The sequence below is a fragment of the Meleagris gallopavo genome, chromosome 11, assembly GCF_000146605.3.
Source record: "Meleagris gallopavo isolate NT-WF06-2002-E0010 breed Aviagen turkey brand Nicholas breeding stock chromosome 11, Turkey_5.1, whole genome shotgun sequence".
In the NCBI taxonomy this organism is placed as follows: domain Eukaryota; kingdom Metazoa; phylum Chordata; class Aves; order Galliformes; family Phasianidae; genus Meleagris; species Meleagris gallopavo.
Genome location: NC_015021.2, coordinates 20,050,130 through 20,069,476, shown reverse-complemented (window position 1 = coordinate 20,069,476; position 19,347 = coordinate 20,050,130). Strand labels below are relative to the sequence as shown.

The 19,347-nt window shown below is 44.2% G+C and overlaps 1 protein-coding gene across 3 annotated transcripts in view; it reads left to right on the top strand.

The window, feature by feature from the left end:
- LOC100541567 (multiple epidermal growth factor-like domains protein 6) overlaps window positions 1-19,347 on the top strand; it is a 162,575-nt gene that overhangs the window by 121,530 nt on the left and 21,698 nt on the right. For all 3 annotated transcript variants that reach the window (XR_004160872.1, XM_010716953.3, XM_031555003.1), the window contains exons 9-20: window positions 651-788; window positions 2,900-3,022; window positions 3,453-3,575; window positions 4,285-4,431; window positions 6,365-6,496; window positions 8,441-8,569; window positions 8,915-9,043; window positions 9,990-10,124; window positions 10,970-11,104; window positions 13,108-13,236; window positions 15,403-15,534; window positions 17,384-17,512. Coding sequence is in view for 2 of the 3 variants with exons in the window: in XM_010716953.3 (XP_010715255.2) it covers window positions 651-788; window positions 2,900-3,022; window positions 3,453-3,575; window positions 4,285-4,431; window positions 6,365-6,496; window positions 8,441-8,569; window positions 8,915-9,043; window positions 9,990-10,124; window positions 10,970-11,104; window positions 13,108-13,236; window positions 15,403-15,534; window positions 17,384-17,512 (1,581 nt within the window). In the remaining variant the exon portion in view is untranslated. The remainder of the gene's footprint in view (window positions 1-650; window positions 789-2,899; window positions 3,023-3,452; window positions 3,576-4,284; window positions 4,432-6,364; window positions 6,497-8,440; window positions 8,570-8,914; window positions 9,044-9,989; window positions 10,125-10,969; window positions 11,105-13,107; window positions 13,237-15,402; window positions 15,535-17,383; window positions 17,513-19,347) is intronic.

Sequence of the window (19,347 nt, the reverse complement as noted above, 5' to 3'; positions counted from 1 at the left end):
TGCAGAGCATGGAAAATTCCTCTCTAGATTGCCCTCTAAGGCAGCAATAGGGCTAATTGAAGAGAAGCTTTATAATCGAGCTTCTTTTCTTCCTAAAGAAATCATTTCATGAAGTAACTGGACGGGGAAAGAGGTGGATAGATGTTCCTCTTCCTATATGAAGGTTTCCACTGAATCTGACCAAAATGTCTGAGCCCAGACAAGCGTGGGACAGTGGGGAGATCTGCCAGGGTGAAGGGGTCTGGTGTTGTCATTACTTTGTCTCCCCACTGAAGGGTCAAAGCCTGTAGGTTGTTGGCTGGATATCGGGCTCAGTACTGGAACTCTGTGATGAAAACATACAAGAATTTGTGCTTGGAAATCAACTAAAAGCAGCTTTTTGGAAAGCACAGGCACGCTTGGTTGAGCTGACTGACTTGGTCTATTCAAATGCTTCCATTCCTCCTTTGGGACAAAGGCAGAGCTTGCTGCCTATCCCATAGCTCAGTGGCTCAGGGCTGTGCTGTTCCTGCATGTAGGTGTGATTCTGGCTTTCTCTTCCCTGCCAGCAGCTTGCTTGTTCATGGATGCTTTCATATGCAGCACTCATTCTCCAGTGCCTCTCCACTTATGCTCATTTTTACCATCCCTTTTATTTATTTCTCTGCAAGGCATTGAAATGGAGATAGTGGACAGCTGCCAGGAGGACAACGGTGGATGCTCCCATGGCTGTGAGCACACAGCAACAGGGCCACGCTGCTCCTGCCATGATGGCTACGTGCTCAGCTCAGATGGCAAGGCATGCACAGGTAACCCAGGGTACAGCTCATGTTGTCAAGACCGTGTCTGCATACAGCCCAAGCAACACATTGCTGAGGCTTTGTTTTGTTTTCCTTCCCTCTCTAGCCAATTTGGGATGAGAGCATTACAACTGCATTAGGTTAGCTGTTTTTCAGCAGTGCTGCATGTGCAGACTCTGCTTTGTGCTGTGGAAGTTATTCCGTTTCCATGCTTAGTGGTGAGCTGTGTGAAGTGTCACTTAGGAAGTGGAAGCCATAGAATTACGGTTATTGTTGCTTCAAAAAGAGCTTAAAAATTCCTTCATGTTTTATATGTTTTTATGACAGGATTGTTTTTCTTTTACAGCTTTTGCTATGCTACCTCGTTCTATTATCACTATGCCATTAAAATTTTAAGGAATAGACAAGAAGAGAGAGGAAAAAAAGGAGCAGGCATTGTGGAAAAGAACAGTTAGATGGAAAGAGAGACAAGGAGCTCTGGGGACAGCGTGGACAAAGGTCCTCAAAGGAGAAAAGTTCAGAGCAAGGATGATGGATGAACAGGGCAGGAGGAAAGCACAGTCTGTAAAGGGTGGCTGGTGCTGGGGCGCAAAAAATGAGAATATAAAGGAAGGAGAGAGGAAGGCAGACATGGATCCTGAGCCAATGAGTTGGGCTGAGAAGGTTCCTTCAGCCCTGTTCCTGTGCTGAGGAGGAGGCAGTGACTTGCTAATGGAGATGTCAGTGTGAGAACTGCCCTGTTGGCCACAGCCAGGGAGCGAGAGCAGAGGTCAAGGGCTTGGCAAGGCCGAGGGAGTGCAAAGCTGCTCTTAACAGCAAAAACTTCCTTCTTTTGGAGGCACGTTTTGCATTCCTGCACAGACAATGGGCTGCTAATAGACCACAGAGCGAGGTGTCGTCTGACAAAGTGCAGAGAAGCTCAGCTTGTGACATTTCTGGAAAACACTCCATGTCCAAATAACCTACATTAATAATTTTTGTGCTGGCCTCCTCACCTCAACTGATTAATTACATTTTCCTTCTCCTCTTTCTCCTGCCCGTGTTTCCTAATAACGTTGGTGCTCTCTCCAAGGTTAATTGAGACACCGACCTTTCCCATCTGCGGCTCTTCGCCTGGGTAACGTTCGGAAATGTTTTGCAAACTCAGCATTGACAAGATGGCCTTCAATGGCCAATGAGCAGGGCAGCAGGCTGGGAGGGGGAGATCTGCCAGGAGTCTGCAGTCAGAAGATAGCAGCTCGATTCTTGAATCTTTGAGTCGGCGGTGTGTACTTGCAGCCCTTAAGGCCAGTGTGTCCTGGGCTGCATCAGCAGAGGTTTGGCAACAGGGAGAGGGCTCTGCCCTCGTGAGATGCCAGCAGCAGTCGTGCATCCAGGCCTGGGGAAGCCAGCGTGAGAATGACAAGTTTTGGAGCATGTCCACAGAAGGGCCACAAAGATGCTTAGAAGGGTGGAGCTTCTCTCTTCAGAAGATTGAGGGAGCTGGGCTTCTTCAGCCTGGAGAAGGGAAGGCTCCAGGGACACCTCATAACTGCCTTCCAGTACTTAAAGGGAGCTAATAAATAGGATAGAGATCAGCATTTTAAGTAGTCTGATAGTGACAGGACAGGGGGGAATGGTTTTAAACTAAAAGAGGGAGATTTAGGTTAGGTATTAGGAGGAGATTCTTAATTCAGAGGGTAGTGAGGCCCTGGCACTGCTGCCCAGAGCTGTGGATGCCCCATCCCTGGAGGTGCCCAAAGCCATGGGACAGACCCTGGGCAGCCTGAGCTGGTGGAGGAAACCAGCCCTAGGCAGGGGTGGAGCTGAGTGGGCTTTAAGGTCCCTCCCAACCCAACCATGCTGTGATTCTATCATTCTAAGATCTCACCATAGGTGCACCTATGCTCAGGATACCAGTTATAGATATGTACCACATCTATGCATAGCAGAGAACTATCGGTTTTCAAGAGGCTACATTTGCACCTTGCAGGCTGCCTCCCCAGCAGCTGCACTGTTAGGTTAGAGCTCTGTTAAAAGCAAACTGCCGTGCAATAGCTGCTTGCTATGTGTGTGCGTTGCATTCTGATGCTGGGGTGAGAGTTCAGCCCAGGGCTGACTGAGCTGCCCCATCCTTGCAGACCTGGATGAATGCGAGACCGGCGAGTCGTGCTGCTCCCAGTTCTGCATCAACTACGTGGGCAGCTACGAGTGCACCTGTAGAGCAGGCTTCCAGCCCAGTGCTGACGGCTGTGGTTGCGATGGTGAGTGCCTTGCACTGATCCCACCCAGCTCAGCATGGTTTAAAAATGAAATTTCCACTTTGTAACATTGGAATACAGTAAGCCAACATCCAGCAAGGACAGATGGGCCATGGGAGATGAATCAGGGACCTTTCCCCCTCTCTGTGCATGCTGTATGTGGATGTGTTTTAAAGACTACTTCTACAAAAGGCGAGCCCTCAGAATAGCCAAAGGATCAACAGAGCTTAACAGCTTAGAGCAGCTGTTTTCACTTGAGGCAAAAACATAGGTGGAATGATCTTTTCCATGCTGAGCTGAAACATTTTAATACCCTCAATAGCCCCAAAGTACTAAGAAAATTTGGTTTTCTTATGTTCAGAGTAACTCTGGCCCTGTACAGAGAGCACTCTCCCAACAGAGGCACTAACCAGCCTTTATGCCTGTTTATTAGACATGGATGAATGTCGTCTTGAGAATGGCAACTGCGATCACATCTGCATTAATTCCCTGGGGTCGTATGAATGTGCCTGCAAGGAAGGGTTCCGGCTGGGCGCTGACCAGCGCTCCTGTATCGGTGAGTTCCTGTTGCATCCTGAAGGGCTGGTCAGTATTTCTCAACTGTGAACTCAGAACTGGGATCTTCACAGGTCCTGGGATTTTGGGAGCCCAACTTGAGAGCTCTCAGATGTGTCCACGGCATCTCTGAGATGTCCAGGTTCTGCTTTGATGGAGTCAGTGGCATGATTCCGGATTTCTGCCAACGCAACCGGATTAGCAACCTAATTTTATAACTTATTTTAGCAGCCGCTAAATTTTGGCAAAGTTTGATATTTTAACCAATTGAAAGAAAGCCAGCTGATTTCCTATTATGGTAAGATTTCAGTTGTAGTTTTTGGAAATAGGCAGCCAGACTTGCTCTGTCTTTGTCATCTCCCAGATGAGTGGGAGTAATGACCTTCACTATTCACAGCATCAATAATCACGAACTTCAGGTGGGGAAAATTAAACTCCCATTTAAAATATGGCACAGTAACAGGGATGGTCTTGTCTGAGGGCCAAGTTTTAATTCCAGAAAAAAGAGAAGTTTTGTTTTTTTTTTTCCTTGTCTCTTACTTTGCGCATCAAAAACTGTTCATATCCATAAACCAGAATACGACTTGGCTGCAACAGGACTTACCAGAGCATGGCTGGGAAGTCACCGAGCACCAAAGCACAAATGCAAGACAGGTGCTGGGGAGAAAGTCTGGGGATGCCATCCTAACCTTGTATGCGTTGTGTGTCAGTGTTAGGAGGGGACTCAGCAGTGTCGGGCTTCGCAGGGGCTCCGGGGCTGCAGTTCAGAGGTGCCCCCCAGCTCCTGCACTACGTGCTCGGGGCCCCAGGTGAGGATGAGGATCAGCGAGGGGAGCTGACGCTGGTGCACAGAGCCGGTGAGTGCACGTTCTTATTTGTGAATTAAAAAAACCCACATGTCTTTCCTCTGGAGGTTCAAATGCTTTGGTGGTGGCTGGGGCACGTTCTCAGGGAGGTAACTACATAGAGATGAGGCAGCAGAGCCCACAAATGCACATAGCCGTAGGAGTGGGTGCAGAACACCATGTCCCGTGCTTCTTCAAACTTTGCACCCTCTGCACTCTATGCAGCATCAGTTTCTCCCCAGGAAATAGAAACCGCACCATGGAAGGGCTCAAACCCAACGCTCACCTTTTGATGAGTGCTGATGGCTCGCTCGTGCTTCTTACATATGCCCTATGATTTTTGTATTAGCTCTAATTACTCACCTGAGGGCTGTGCCCTACAGGCAATGAATCAGGAACCGGTCTCAGCTATAATCAACACAACCATTTAGGGCTCCAAGATCACATAGCATCCAGGTATACTCAACAGTGCTGATAATCAATTGGGAAACTGATAAATGAGATAACCATAGGCAAAATTATCAGGCATGGAAACCTCAATCAAATATTTATTAACAAGTTTTTGTATGTTTTATCTATGTTTAGCCACACAAGCTAAAATGGGGATTTTTAGTCATAGCTGAACACCTGCTCTTTTTCTAAAGCTGAGGATTTACAGCATGTGATGGTTTATAGGAAAAGGTGAGGAAGGAAAGAAACTTCTCATGGCTCAGTAAGTTGTTTTACCTCTCAAATATCCCTGTATTTTTGTGCTGGAATCTATATTATTAAAAAAAAAAAAAATGCTTTAAATGATTAAATGGAGCAAATAGTTAATGATTTTCTTTTGACTAACTGACTTTCTAACGTAAAAGCGTGAAGTTTGTAGTGGTAATTTGTATTCTTCTTCTGAAGTATGCATTTTCAACTTGTTCCGAGTGGGAGCACTGAGATTCTCAATGCCTCTGCAAACCTGGGCGTTTGCTCAGCTTTAGGAGGAGGAGCAGTCAGGTGCTGAGACCTAAAGGAAATCTGGCCCCACACAGAAAATTGCTGGTGAAAAGCAGCCAGTCTGCTGACTTGCTGCTAGCTGAAGTAATCTGCCAGCTTGCTCTCAGATGTTTCTAAAATCCCCTTTCAAAAAGCCTCCAGCCACATCTGTAAAGCCTGCAAGGCAATAGCCTGACCACATGGATAAGATCTTCTTGTCACCAATGCATTTTAGCAAAGAGGAACCCTTATTTTTCTCTTCCTTTGTCAACAGAGCCCACAAAGAGAGAAGAGTGTGTGCCTGTGTGTGTTCAGTACTGGGCAGAGAAGGAGGGCAGGATGGGGAGGCACAAATGCATTTTTGTATTTCTTAGTTTTTCTGCCTGAAATTACCCTTGCTAGAACCAAAAGAAAACAAACAAGTGATAAATGTGTATTATCCTTTGTCTTCCTAGAATAACTCAAACTATGCTGTTAAAAATATTGCTTGTCTGTGCTTTACAGCACAGAATGCACCTACTAAAATCACAGAACAACAAGGTGAGCCTCACAAGGAGAAAAGGTTCTCTCTCAATAAATATTTTTTGTTGTATACAATTATATTCAGCATTAGCACAATTTCAATTTTTCTGAAGGCAAACTATTTGCTCTTAAAAAGTACTTTTAAGTGCTCTTTGATGGGGAATCACAGTATTTAAGGGCATGAATTCCAGCTGCAGTCCCAGTTTTCCTTTTATTCAGATTAAAATTTGAAGGGGAAAATTTGGGAATGTCCACTTGGGAGTACATTTTGGCACGACTTGGTGATATTTGCACTGCTTCCAGCATGAACGCTAAGGACTTGAATAGCCTTTTTTTCCGATTGTCAATGTCATGCACGTTCCCTTTTGTACTTGTGCATCTGGAAGGACAGCTAAGAGCCTCTAGAAGTGTTTTGTTTGATGCTCACTGAGCCTTCTGCGTTTTTTCCTTTCAGTTTGCCTTGATAATACTTTTGGCAATGACTGCAGCTTGAGCTGTGAGGATTGTATGAACGGAGGCAGATGTAACAGTGAGAACAGTGGCTGTGTTTGCTCACCTGGGTGGACCGGCATTATCTGCAACGAAAGTGAGTACAGTGCATTGAATTCGTTTGAAAGGCAGCGACTTTGTCCTGGAGCTGTGACAATGAAGATAGGTAGGAAATAGGAATAAACTGCTGTACTTTTAATCCAAAAATCTCTTCAAGGAGCGCGGCTTTTTCACTTCTAGATCAACATTTTATTACAGTATGACACGTTAGGTGTAAATTGTGTGGATGCTACAACAAATGACACAAACCTTCAGACAGTGAGGTCTCTGCCATCCCATGCAGTGCAGTGCCCCATATGAAGTTCTCACTTTGGGACCATTCCTATTCACTTTGCTGCAAGAGGTACCAGGTGCTGCAGTTTACTTGCAATGCTCCGCTCCCCAGCTCACCCAGCTGAGTTTTGGAGGGCTGTCCTGGCAGGTGGTGTGACTGTCTGGGTGGGCAAATGTGCTAAACTTGGGTTTTCCATTATAGAATCCCAAGACATTGTCTTTTTTTTTAATTTTATTGGTAATACTGAGCTGTTTGCTTCTTTCTTTTAATCATCCTTTTTATTATTAACACAATTTTTTGGTGCTGGTTAATTTTTAGCATTGCACATTGTATATTTCAGAGTTTTCTTCTTATTCTTGCCTCTTGGTAGGAGATATTTCTGTTTCAGAAGTATGCATGCAAACCAACTGGAAAGACAGCGTTACTTTACGTCGATAGGCAGTGGTCCTCAGGTTAATCACCATCTTGTTTGTTTAGAAGGCATCATCACAGAGACAGAAATGATCGAAAATGATTGAAATCATCAGTCTGCCCTTAGTTATTTCTGGAGACCAGTCTAGATTTGGTTTGTAAACACCACGGGCAGCTGAAGGAATAGGAATGAAGAGAATTGAAATGATGATTTCTACCAACGACTACTCAGGCTGCTATGTTAGGATGATTTTACTGACATTCATGGTGCTGTAGATGTTCTAGAGAGATTATAAAAATTTCAGGACAGAAAATTCTTCAGTTCACTTCATAAATAATAATAACACTTTTGCTCTATATTTACACTAGATATCCATGCATGTAATATTTTGGAATTTAACTTTGGCATTTAGAGAATGCAGACTAATGGAACTGTGTTAAGCCATACCTGCAGTTCAACGAAGCAAGCATTGACAGGAATAAATACGACATCTAATCTGTATGAAGTAACCAAATGCGATGGCTTTCATTCTTTTTTCTTTCTTTCTAAAATGAAAAAAAAGAATGGCATAGTTCATGGGCTTAGGGTAAGCTAAGCAGCTGAGAAGTCTGGAACTATATTTCTATAATAATACACCATAGAAACCAAATGAAAATGGATGTGAAATGTCAAGTTTCTTAATGTACATTGATAAAATGTCAGTTAAGTCAAATGACTCCAGCAACTGCAGTTACTCAACTGGCTCAAGGTGCAAACAGGAACAGTGCTCTATTTCACCACTAATTTTTTTTCTTTTTTTTTTTGCACCAGAGTAATCAGAGCAATAAGGAGTCCCATGCTGTTGTGGACCCACTTGTGTATATGGTCAGCTGTGGAATTTCAGAGAATGTATAAGAAAAACACAGCATTTTTGTAATGGTTACTGGTGGATGGGAGGTGTTTAAAACATGTATTTCCAACTGTATAAAACTGTGCTGTATTTTCAAGCTTGGTACTTCCTAGGCAATTGTTCTGAGCCCATGAATTGTGTGAAGCATACATAGGGGAGAGTAAGGGTACCTCACAAATTTCTTCTTGAGTTAACTTGGCTGTTTCAGATATAGCTTTAGAATCATCTAATAAATATTAGGTGAATGTTTTTGCCCTATATAGAAAGACTATGACATTGCTCAGAGACTGCTTGACTACAGGGATTGTTTTCTTCCCAATTCTGATGCCTGCATTCTCATTTTGCTCCGTGTGGAGCACAGGGGCGGGATGTTGGGACCCATTCACTCTTTCTGCTCTCCCTGCAGCCTGCTCCCAGGGCACATACGGTGATGGTTGTGCCAGTACCTGCACGTGCCAGAACGGAGGCTCCTGTGACCCCATCACAGGGCTGTGTCACTGCCCACCAGGAGTCCAGGGGCCATTTTGTGAAGACGGTATGAGCTCCCTCATCCCGCCAGGTGTAGCATGAGCCTGAGGCTTCGCCAGCTCTTTTCATTTTTCCCTGTCTTTCATATGGCGTGTGGTACATCTTGGCCACATGAGAATAGTTTCCATTTTGTGGGACATAATGCAGCCCCGTGGAGTGCCTCGAGTGATGTTTGTTTAAGGCAAGAAAATGGATGAGGGAAAGCAAGGGCTTTGCTCCAGTGGCCTGTGCAGAGGCTCAGCATGAGGCCATCGACATGGTATTTTCTGTAGCACCCTTTAAAAGAGAGCTGACATGGTGTTCATTTAAATCCTTAACAACTGATGCATTGCTGCATTTATTCACTCCAAAGGATGTCCCAAGGGATTTTTTGGGAAGAACTGCAACAAACCATGCCACTGTGCCAACAGCGGCCATTGCCACCGGCTGTATGGAGCCTGCTTGTGTGACCCCGGGCTGTACGGTCGCTTCTGCCACCTCAGTAAGTCCCAGCAGCCTTCCTGATCAGTTTATTTAATGTATGCACAACATAGCAGACTTACAAAGATTCCACATGTGTCCAAAATGAGCAAGACTTTGGGATAAGGCTTGCTGGGTGGTGTTAGCAGGAGAGCTCACACTGGGGTTGTGCATAGCCCATGAGCTCTACAATTAGAGAGGAGCAGAAGATGGAGGACTTCTCACATACTCTATGAGGCCCCAGAAATTCCATTTGCCTTTTTCTGCAGCAGTTAATCCTTGCTGTAAGAGCTGAGCTTTGTTAATGCATAAAGGTGAGGGCTATAAGGCGATTTGGGTTGGGCATGTTAAAGTTAGGGTGGTGGATAAGGTTCAAGTCTGATAATTTCACTGCTCACCCTATGGTAAATCAAAAGTCATAAGCACAAACTTTAGCTTTCTCTAAATTTGTGTCTCCTTCCCTACATGGATTTCCCAGCTGAGACATCCAGGATTTATCCTGAAGTGGGAATGCTCGTAGTACATAAGCACAGTTGTGTATGCAACCAAATGTTAAATGGGAATAAAATGGATCAAAACACAACAGTGTCATAAAACAGGCAGTCCGGTTGCTTTTCACTTAAAGTTTTTGTTTGGAAAACCCATGCAAGATAGAAAATAGTTGCTTGATTATTTCTTCTGTCATGAAACTTTTGTTCTGGGCTATATCCAAATATTTTTCATTCCAATACTTAACTAAGTTTGCGTCAAAACATTTCTGGTTCTTGCATTTGCCACATATTGCTTGGAATGGAATGAATTACTTTATATAGGAATCCTACAAACTGCATTTTACACACCCACACGTTAATAGGCACTGCCATAGGAAAGTAGACACTTTTTGCAGACATTGCATCCTGCACAAGGTGTGATTTCAGATAACTCACGCCCAATTACAGACCTAACTATTCCCTTTAACCTGCCTGCAGCCTGTCCCAGGTGGGCTTTCGGTGTGGGCTGCTCACAGGAGTGTCAATGTGTGAAGGAGCACACGCTGGGATGCAGTGCACAGAATGGGACCTGCAGCTGCAAGCCTGGATATCATGGCAAGAAGTGCCAGAAAGGTACAGCAGGAAGGGACGTCCCCCCTGTCTGTTTATTCCTTTGTCCTCTCTGCATGCCTCCTTCCTCCTCCCATGTGCTTTATTGTGCTGCTGCTAATGGTAAATTCATATTCCACTAATTATTTTGTCTTTGATTTTTCATATTGCAGACTCTGTGAGTGCCTGATATCACAGAGCCTGCAGGGACACCACTGGGAATGCAGTGCAACAGTGCTCTTTTTTAGCAATCTAGAAACCAAACTCTTACAAATCTAAATAATGAAGATTGTGGGAGTTTTCACTTTTGCTCTTTTTTTATGCAGACAGCAAGTAAGTGGCAAAAATGGTATTTTACGCAAGGAGGCTCGTTTGTAAATGGTTTCTGTAACGCTGGTTTTCCTTTAGCTTTATAGGTCTTAGAATTCAGGTTATTCTGTGTAGTTTTGGGCATAGTTTAGAGAGAATTGTGTTCTGCATTCCTGTTTGTATGTCTCTGTAGGCAGAGCTGGAGTAAAGCAATATCCTCCCTCACAATTCCTCCCTGGGCACACAGTAACATATCAGATTCATGGCACTGCTTCTGGGAGTTTGGTGAAGAATGGGAGTGATGATATTTCAAATCCGAGTAGTCTAATATAGCCTCAAGTACTTTCATTCTGCTTCTGGGTTGCATTTAAGCAACGACTTCTTAGCAATGAGTGTGCATGTGTTTAATTGTTGCTTCCACTTCATTATCAACACCTCTGAAATACATGTAACAGTAGATTTTTCTGTCAAGTTCTGCTAATTATTGTCCTGACTTCTGTTAAGTTTCTTTATCTCTTCCATTTCCTCACACACGCCGTGCCTTTACTTGCATTTTCCAGCATGCACACCCGGCTTTTATGGGGCTGGTTGCAAACTGAGGTGCAACTGTTCCACCGATGTTTTGTGCGACCACGAGACAGGAGCCTGCAAGCATCCATGCCCACCTGGTTTCCATGGAGAAAAATGCCATTCCTGTAGGTACTCACTGCATGTTTCCCTGGGAGGTACACACTAGGTGGGAAAGCTTACCACATACCTTATGTTCAGATGCAGAAGCTGCAGATAAAAAAGCAGAGTTGTTGTTAGAATAAGACACTGATGCTGACGTAGATCACTCAGTGCCAGCACAGCTCTGTTTAAAATTGCTATAGATGGCGAACGCTGTTATCTTTCAAATCCTTTGCTGTATTAATCAGCTGTTTGGGTTTCCTCTGGACAGCTTGCCAGCCCGGGAGTTTTGGGGTGGACTGCAGTCAGAGCTGCAGCTGCGGAGGAGCACACTGTGACCCAGAGACTGGGCGTTGTATTTGCCCAGCTGGGAAAACTGGTGCCATGTGTGTGAGAGATACGTTCCATGTGGGGTTAGGGTAGGGAATGCTTTGCTTTGGAAGACAGAGTGAGGAGCTGGATTATGGCATTGTCCACCAAAACTGCTGCAACGCAATGTGCTTCGCTTGAAGTACAGGTAAAGGGTAAGTCTTGGTGGAGAATTTATGGCATCCACTCAGTGGGATTGCTCATAGAAAGGGAGCATTGTGCAATTATCCTATCCTGTCCTCCCAACTCCAGTTAATAACAGTGATTTGCATGCTGGTCTGGATGCACAAACTGTGCCCTTGGAGCTCTTGCAAAGAGTTGGTGAATGGTTCAGGCTAGAAGATACATCTGGAGGTCACTTGGTCCAATCAGAATAGGACTTGGAATCAATGAAGGAAACAAAAAGAAATGCATTATTCCGAAAAATTGATAAAGGAGTGAATAAATTCTCCAGGACATTGCACTCCCAAGGCTCCCAAAGGACCCCTTTGCTATTTGCATGAGAGGTGAATCGGGGTATGAAAAACAAGATGCCAATCATACCAGCTAGAAGTGCAGCTCTTCAAAGCACCTCCCGCACCCAGCCCAGCAGAAATACAAATGCAGCCCTCTTCTCCTGAGTCTCAGTCTAGGTTTTCCTTGGCTGAGTGTGGAAATTCATTTTTCATATACACCCATATGCTCACAGTGTTACTGGATCAGAAACCAAACCAAAAAACAGACATGCAAGGCAAGCTGGAAGAGAGCCTTTGTATCTGCCTTTAGATGTATTCCTGCATGCTGCACTGTAGGGTTCTGTTGGCTCTTTCAGAGGATTTCCCTTGAAAGCGCTTTCAGTCCACAGAGATAATATAATACCTGGGTGAAAATTCAGCTTCTGGTGTGGATTTTGCCTTCTTTCTGTTCTGTTCTGTGAGATGTTTGTGGCAGTAGGGACACTGACCCAAAATAAAGCACTCTGCAGCCTGAGTTGTTTCCCACATCGAGTTTGACTATGTTTTGCATTCAGAGGCAGGTAACAGATAAAAGAAAGGCTAAAGTGCATCCCAAATTGATGTTACAATTAAAGCCATATTTATTTAGAAATGCAGTATTTAATAGCCATAATACTTGCATTGTAGTTCTGATTGCTTGGTGAGAAGTGCTGAGCAACTGGCCCCATGGTTTATATAGGCAGCAGTGTAATTTGATTGCACTAATTCTGTATTAAAGTGTGAGGACAAAGAGTGATATCAGCACTGCCAGTGTAGACCCATCACAGACCATGGGAGTACCCTCAAGCCCCCAGTCTATGCTGCTGGAGCACGGCTCCTTCCTCAGGACAGACAGACATTCAGGACAGAGTGCTCCATGCAAGGCTTCAGTGCTGGCATGTGTTTCTTCCTTGTTCATCACAAAATCACCCAGTGCTTTGGAGAAGATTTTTCCTCTGGCTGATACTGATGGGCAGAAGTATCCAAAAGGCAAAACTGTTCCGCTTCCAGGATTCAGCCCTAGCCACTCAGTACACAAATTGCAGATGCTTCCTTCATTTCACCATTTTGCTTCCTGGATTCAGCTGGTGCATGTTTTAGGCGACAAGCTGTTGCTGTCTTGTTTGAAAAGATCTGTGCCTGAATTATTCTCTAGGTGAAATTGCAGCTTGCTCCTCTGCTTTCAGCCTGCCCTGTTGGATACTACGGACAAAACTGCTTGCTGCCATGCAGCTGCAGCAATGATGCTTTGTGTCACCACATCACTGGGGAGTGCATGTGTCCCCCTGGCTGGACTGGCCACGACTGCAAGCACCGTAAGTCAAACACAGACTTGCTATCCATCGCATGTGGTATCTCACAGAGACTCATCTGCTACTGTAAGAGCCAGCTCTGTTTGTTCTTAGCCTATTATGTTTTTTTTAATATACTTTTGCTAATCTTATTGCTCCTGAAATGGTGTATTTGTGGGTTTGCACAGCCCGGGTGGATATAATCCTTAATTATCTAGGTTCGAAGTGTTGAAATAGATGGCCAATGAAGCACCAAGTATTGATATAAGCTCTTGTTTCAACACTGTGGATCCCTTCGCCCACTGTCAGCACTTTGACTGACAGTTCTGTTTTTCATTTCCTGCACATATTAGTTTAAAGATTAGTTCCTCCATTTTTCATATTGTTTAGGGGAGATTTATCCAACAAGTGAGTGACATGTACAGTCTTGTGTCTTAAGGTCGCCCCCTAACTTTTGCATACAAATGCTTGGAGAAGCTCTGTTCTCTGGAAGAGAAGCACATCCTTCCATTGACTTTAGCGTAGCTCTCTGCATTGGTGGCAGTGTAAGAGCCCAGATGTGCCCTTTTTGGACAGCACTATTGGAATGCGAGCCCATTCTGGTTGATTCTCTCTTTTTGTTCCTTTTACGTCTCTTCTGCTTGATCTGTTACAATCCCTCTTGCAAAAATCCAAGAGAGCACAAAGCTCTCTCTAAAATTGAAATTAATACCAATTAATTGCAGGTGTTGACAGCAGTAATTTTGGATCTGGCTTCTCAGGCCTGATGCTGAAGAAAATTCTGGGAGAATTTGAAGCCTCCTCCAATTCGTGAATTTTAAGTTCAACCAGTAAGAAATACATGGAGCCATTTAGCTAACTTCCCAGAAATCCTCAGGCTGTCTAAAGAATTACATGACCACGGCGAAGAAAAACTTTTATTTCTGATTGGGAAGAGCTATGACAAAAGTTGTTTTTGCAGAAACCTCTCAGTAAGGCAGCTCTTCAGCTATTGCAGCCTGGGCATGAAACAGATATTCAGCTCCAAAACCATTTTTTCTGGTCCTAATTGACATATTCATCCTTACTCTTACATGAAAGGAAGGAGATGCTGCGCTTTGGCTGTGGCACGCTGTCATAATCGTGTTATATGATTTTCAGAATGAAAGCGGCGCGATGCCTGAACAAAGACGCTGAGGTTTCTCTGTGTCCACATTTCATCTCCCCGTATTTTGAAAAGAAATCTTAGTCATGCTTCCAGTTTTAGCTGTGCTTGTCTTAAAACAAGGGATGTTTTTCTTTTCCAGCAGCCACTGTCAACACACAGCTGGGAGAGAAAAACTGCTTCAGGGTGATTTGCAACCGTTTGAAAATCTGCTACAATTTTCTGTAGAAACTCTCCAGACAATGAAGGCGATCCCATGAAGCTGAGCTTCCTTTTCCTCCTTTCCCTGTAAATTCTCAAGCATGGAGATCCTTCTTGTTTATTTTGATTTTGTTTTCGTTTAGTTTCGGAAGAGTTCATGCACTCATATATAGAGATAGAGAGATAAAACACACGTTTCTCAGTAGAGAGGAAAAGAAGCACGTATTTTTCTCTTAGGACTTTGCTTGTCCCTGCTTCCCTCCCTTTCAATAAATAGTTTGTACTAAAATAAAAATATCCCCCTGCACAGAAATGAGGAATCCTTATCTGTCTTGCCAAAAGTCAAAGGCAAGTGTTCTAATACCGGGCACTCGAGCCTTTCGTACACACCTGAAAGAAGCTTGATTTTTCAGAAGCAGCCCACTTCTGAGGCTCCCATTTTCTTCTGTCATTTCAAGGCCAGAAAGCCAGCTATTAGATTATTTGAAGTCTGAATCCCTACCTAACACACGACAGCCAATCTCATCCAGTCACACTTCTGCCGAGTCCATTTCCATGTCCTTGACAAAGGCAGAAAGACACCCAGCTTTCAGGAGGAGGAAAAGCTGCCTTCTCATTCATAACTTCTGCAGGTGGCTGGTTGCTAACAAGTTACGCGTTGTACAACCAGCTGATCCCAGTTATCCCTATTTTTGCTGTGTCAGTTAATAGCTGATATTTTATCCCTACGAAAGTCTCTGCTCGTGCTTATTTTGCATCCTTTCTGTTCTCTTTTTTATAAGTGAAGTCATCCCTCGGCCGAGCTCAGAGCTCGTTCTCAACGTAAACACTGCTTTGCATTGCAGCCTGCAATAGCGGCCACTGGGGACAGCGCTGTGAAAACTCCTGTGCCTGCAATAACAGCGATGGGAGCTGCGATCCTGTCACCGGGTCCTGCTTCTGTGAGCCAGGATTCACTGGGAAGCACTGCGAGCAGAGTGAGTCTCGCTTTTGTCAGCAAAGGGAATTTGAAAAAGCGAGGAGCAGGAATTTGTCTTCCTCGCAGCCGCCTGCTGGGTTTCAGCAGGGTCCGGCGCTGTCACTAGTTTGGATTCCAGACAAGTTATTTTCAAGCCTAAATGGCTGTTTTGAATCTTAGGATTTAATGTGAGTAATAAGATTTGATGTATGTTTGGTATGTAGTGTAAGATTTTCCATATTGGTTATATTTATTCAGTTGTAGGTATGCGTATCTTCATAAACGCTCTTTAAGACCAGGCATTTAGAAATGTTTCGTGTGGACATAACAGATGCAGGATCAAGAAGATTTAGGGTCCTCCATTAATTAACAACAAAAATGTCCCATGGCCTTACCAGCGACCCAGGATCTCCACCAATCCATCTCCAGCAGGGGTCAATAGCAGATGCCCGGAGAGGATAAAAACAGTCATATCGAGGATTTCTGATATGTTTTCCCAGGCTTCAGCAATTTGTCATTTGGAAGTTTCTTAAAACAGAAGCAACGTGTCTATATTTAATACAGTTTGGTATTTTCTTCTAACTAATGTGCCTATTCCCTTTTTTGATTCCATGCAAACATTTGGTATCCGCTCGTCTTGTGGCAGTAAGTTGCATAGTTAAGCTATTTTGTTATTGTTGTTATTATTGTTGTTGCTATTGAAGAAAATGAAGATTTTATCTATTAAACAGTCTTACAGTAGCACAGAACCAGCTGCCAGAATCTCAGTAGTGCAAGCACAATTATCTGCTGGTGTCACACAGAAATGTCAAAACAATTAATCTGGAGTGGTGACCCAAAGGCAAAAACCCTCAGAAGCGTATCTTAGGGTTCTTATTGCTGTTGGCCCAGAGGGAATGAAAGTACAGCTATGGGAAGGCCATAGCTGCCAATTCCACTTGTCCTTCTCTCTTGACCTCTCTAAAAATGCCATCTCTGCAGATAGGAAGCAGCCAAAGAGCTGGTCTTCATCTTCTCTGACAGAGGCAATGCAAGCAGGGAAGCCGTTGCTTCTGACAAAGCTTTTGGCAACCCCTGATATTCCCTCTTTAGACTTGCTGTTTTCTTCAGTCTGTGTTTTATTCCACTTTAATTATATATATATGATGCCTAGGCATCTCTATATTTCAGCTTGTCCAAAATATCTAATGTCAATTAGGCAACTGGCCCTGTTCTTGATTGATTTTCCCATAACCCTGGAAGAAGTTATTTTCTTTCTCAAGTGCTGCCTTTTCCTTCAGATAGAGCTTACCATGCAAATCTTTTCAAACTCTGAACATGAACTGCTGTGGAGATGTAACCATTAATCTGTCCCACAGATGTAATGTGTTAGGCTGTCCTCTGAATGCGATGTGTTTTAAAGCAGAGCCCGAGAGTGGATTATGCAGCTTTCTGCAGGAGGCCACCACATTCCATATTTTCTCCAGCTTTCTAGGGAATGAGGATTTGCAGGAAAACAGAGGACATGGCTCACAAAGAGCCAGTGGGGCTGGGAGCCTTCCCCTCCTGGCAATGGATGTCCCAGAGGACTTGGGCATGTTAGCAGTGCTAGACCATCAAGCAGAAAGTGTGGAGTTGCAGGCTTTGCTGCTCTCACAATCAATATATTTTTTCCTGTGCAGAATTCAGTCTTTTAACACCCCGACATTTTCCTGAACAGTGGACTTTTAACAAAACAAGCCCAAGGAGAGCACTTAATGATATCAGATATAGGGCATTACCTCAACACCTCGAATCCCCTTCTGCAAGCAGTAAGAATTCCTTTGTCTCTAAAAATTCCTCTCTGCTCCACCACTCACCCCTCATCTGGTTTGGATTCCCCGCTGCAGGATGTCCTGAAGGAAGCTTTGGTCCCAGCTGCATGCACAGCTGCCAGTGCCAGAACGGGGCTGCGTGTGACCACGTGAGCGGAGCCTGCATGTGCAGTGCTGGATGGACTGGCACCTTCTGTGAGAAAGGTGATGTACCTGCACTGCTCCCCATCCTTTTGTGCATTGAAAACCATGCATCTGTGGGTGGATCTTCCCAAGGGAACTCTTTAAGAACAAACAACCTTTCAGCTTAACAAATCTGACAGGTCATCTCTTATGACAACTTGCTAGAGTTGGGAAGGACTGGATGGATTTCTTAGGGACGTGGTTGTGAGCCAGTTTGTGGCATCATCTAAGGAAGGCTGCTGCTGTGTTGTGTCCTCGTGCAGATCATAAAAATATACAGCTTTGGGTGCAGCAGGAATAGCACATAGTCAAACATTCCAAAAATTGTTTCTTAACGATTGAAAGTTTTATAAATGATGATCATTACATCAAAGCCACAATTATTTTATTCCGAAAACCTTATCAGCTAATTTATGATGTAACATTAGAGGGAAATGGCAGCACTCACAGGACCCTACTGCCCTCTGATGGGAAGGAAGGTGCTGCACAGCCTCTCTGCTCACATAGCAATATGGGGTTTGGGCTTCCCTCCTATTCTTACCAGGGGTTATTCTGTGAAACAAATATTCTTTCCAAAGCTCTGTTACCAAGCATGTCTCATAATTCATGGTATCTACATTGTGACCCTTTTAAAAGTCACACTTTTTATTTTAACCCTATTTTCATAAGTTTTTGTTTTGTTTTGTTGGTTTCTTGCTCTAGAACACAGAAATCCGATGTAATGCATGAATACAGGGCTGTCATTCCCCAGAAAGACAACGCACATCCCGTGACTCCTTTGTTATGTTGTCATAGTTATGACATCAGGAGCTGGCAAGCCAAATCACCTGGTTTGGGTCCATTTAGTTAGAAATTAAGTCATACTACTTTGGAAATATTAACTAGTTGTGGATACATCAAAAGCACTGGTTTCTGCTGGACTCTGACCATACTGAAAAAGCCATACTGTTGTCTGTGTGGTGTTCTGTTCATTTTGGCAGGAATCAAAAGGAGGACGAGCTGGCTAAGTATCCTTCTGCAAAGTAGGCGTGAGGAATAGGGGGAAACCTGGGTGATACAGTTAGGAGAGAAAATAAAAAACAAATGAATTCCAGTTTCTGAATCAGTCAGATTGGACATAGCTTTTTAAAGCTATCTACAGTTGGAAGACTGTGGATGTGAAAGTAGAATTTTGTGCCTGTTGCTCATGACCTTGCAGTTGCCATCAGACCCCATTTCCCACATTTTCTTTCAGCCAGGCTGAGTGTTTGCTCTGCACTGATCTGTTTTACCTTTTCACAAAGAAAATTACAGCTAGAACAGTTAGGTTGGTTCCAAAAAAATGAAGACAGAAGAAAACGTGTGGGTGGCTTGCCCTTGGTACAGCTTTCCAGCACTTCTCCCAGGAGCTGTAGCACTTCTGTTTTTAGTGGCTTGGCTTCCTTTTGGCAGGGATGTGCTTTTTGCTGTGCTCTTGACAATCCACCCACATGGGCCAAGCCTGTGTGAGGATGCAGAGATGCAGACTGGAGCTGCCAAGTTGCCTCATGCTCCCAGAAAACTGCTGGTGCTTCGTCCCAGGGCTGAGAAGGTTTTTCCATCATCACATTGAATGTGACAATTTTGCAGCCTTCTAACTTTGAAGTCTTAGGAGATGGCAACGTTTCCAGTAGCTAAAGGAAGCCTATAAACAGGAGGTAAATCAACTCTTTGAAAGATAATAGCAGGACAAGGGGAAATGGTTTTAAATTGAAGAAGGGAAGATTTAGGTTGGATGTCAGGGGGAAGTTCTTTACCAAGAGAGCGGTGAGGTGCTGGAACAGCTGCCTGGAGAGGCTGTGGATGCCCCATCCATCCCTGGAGGTGTTCAAGGCCAG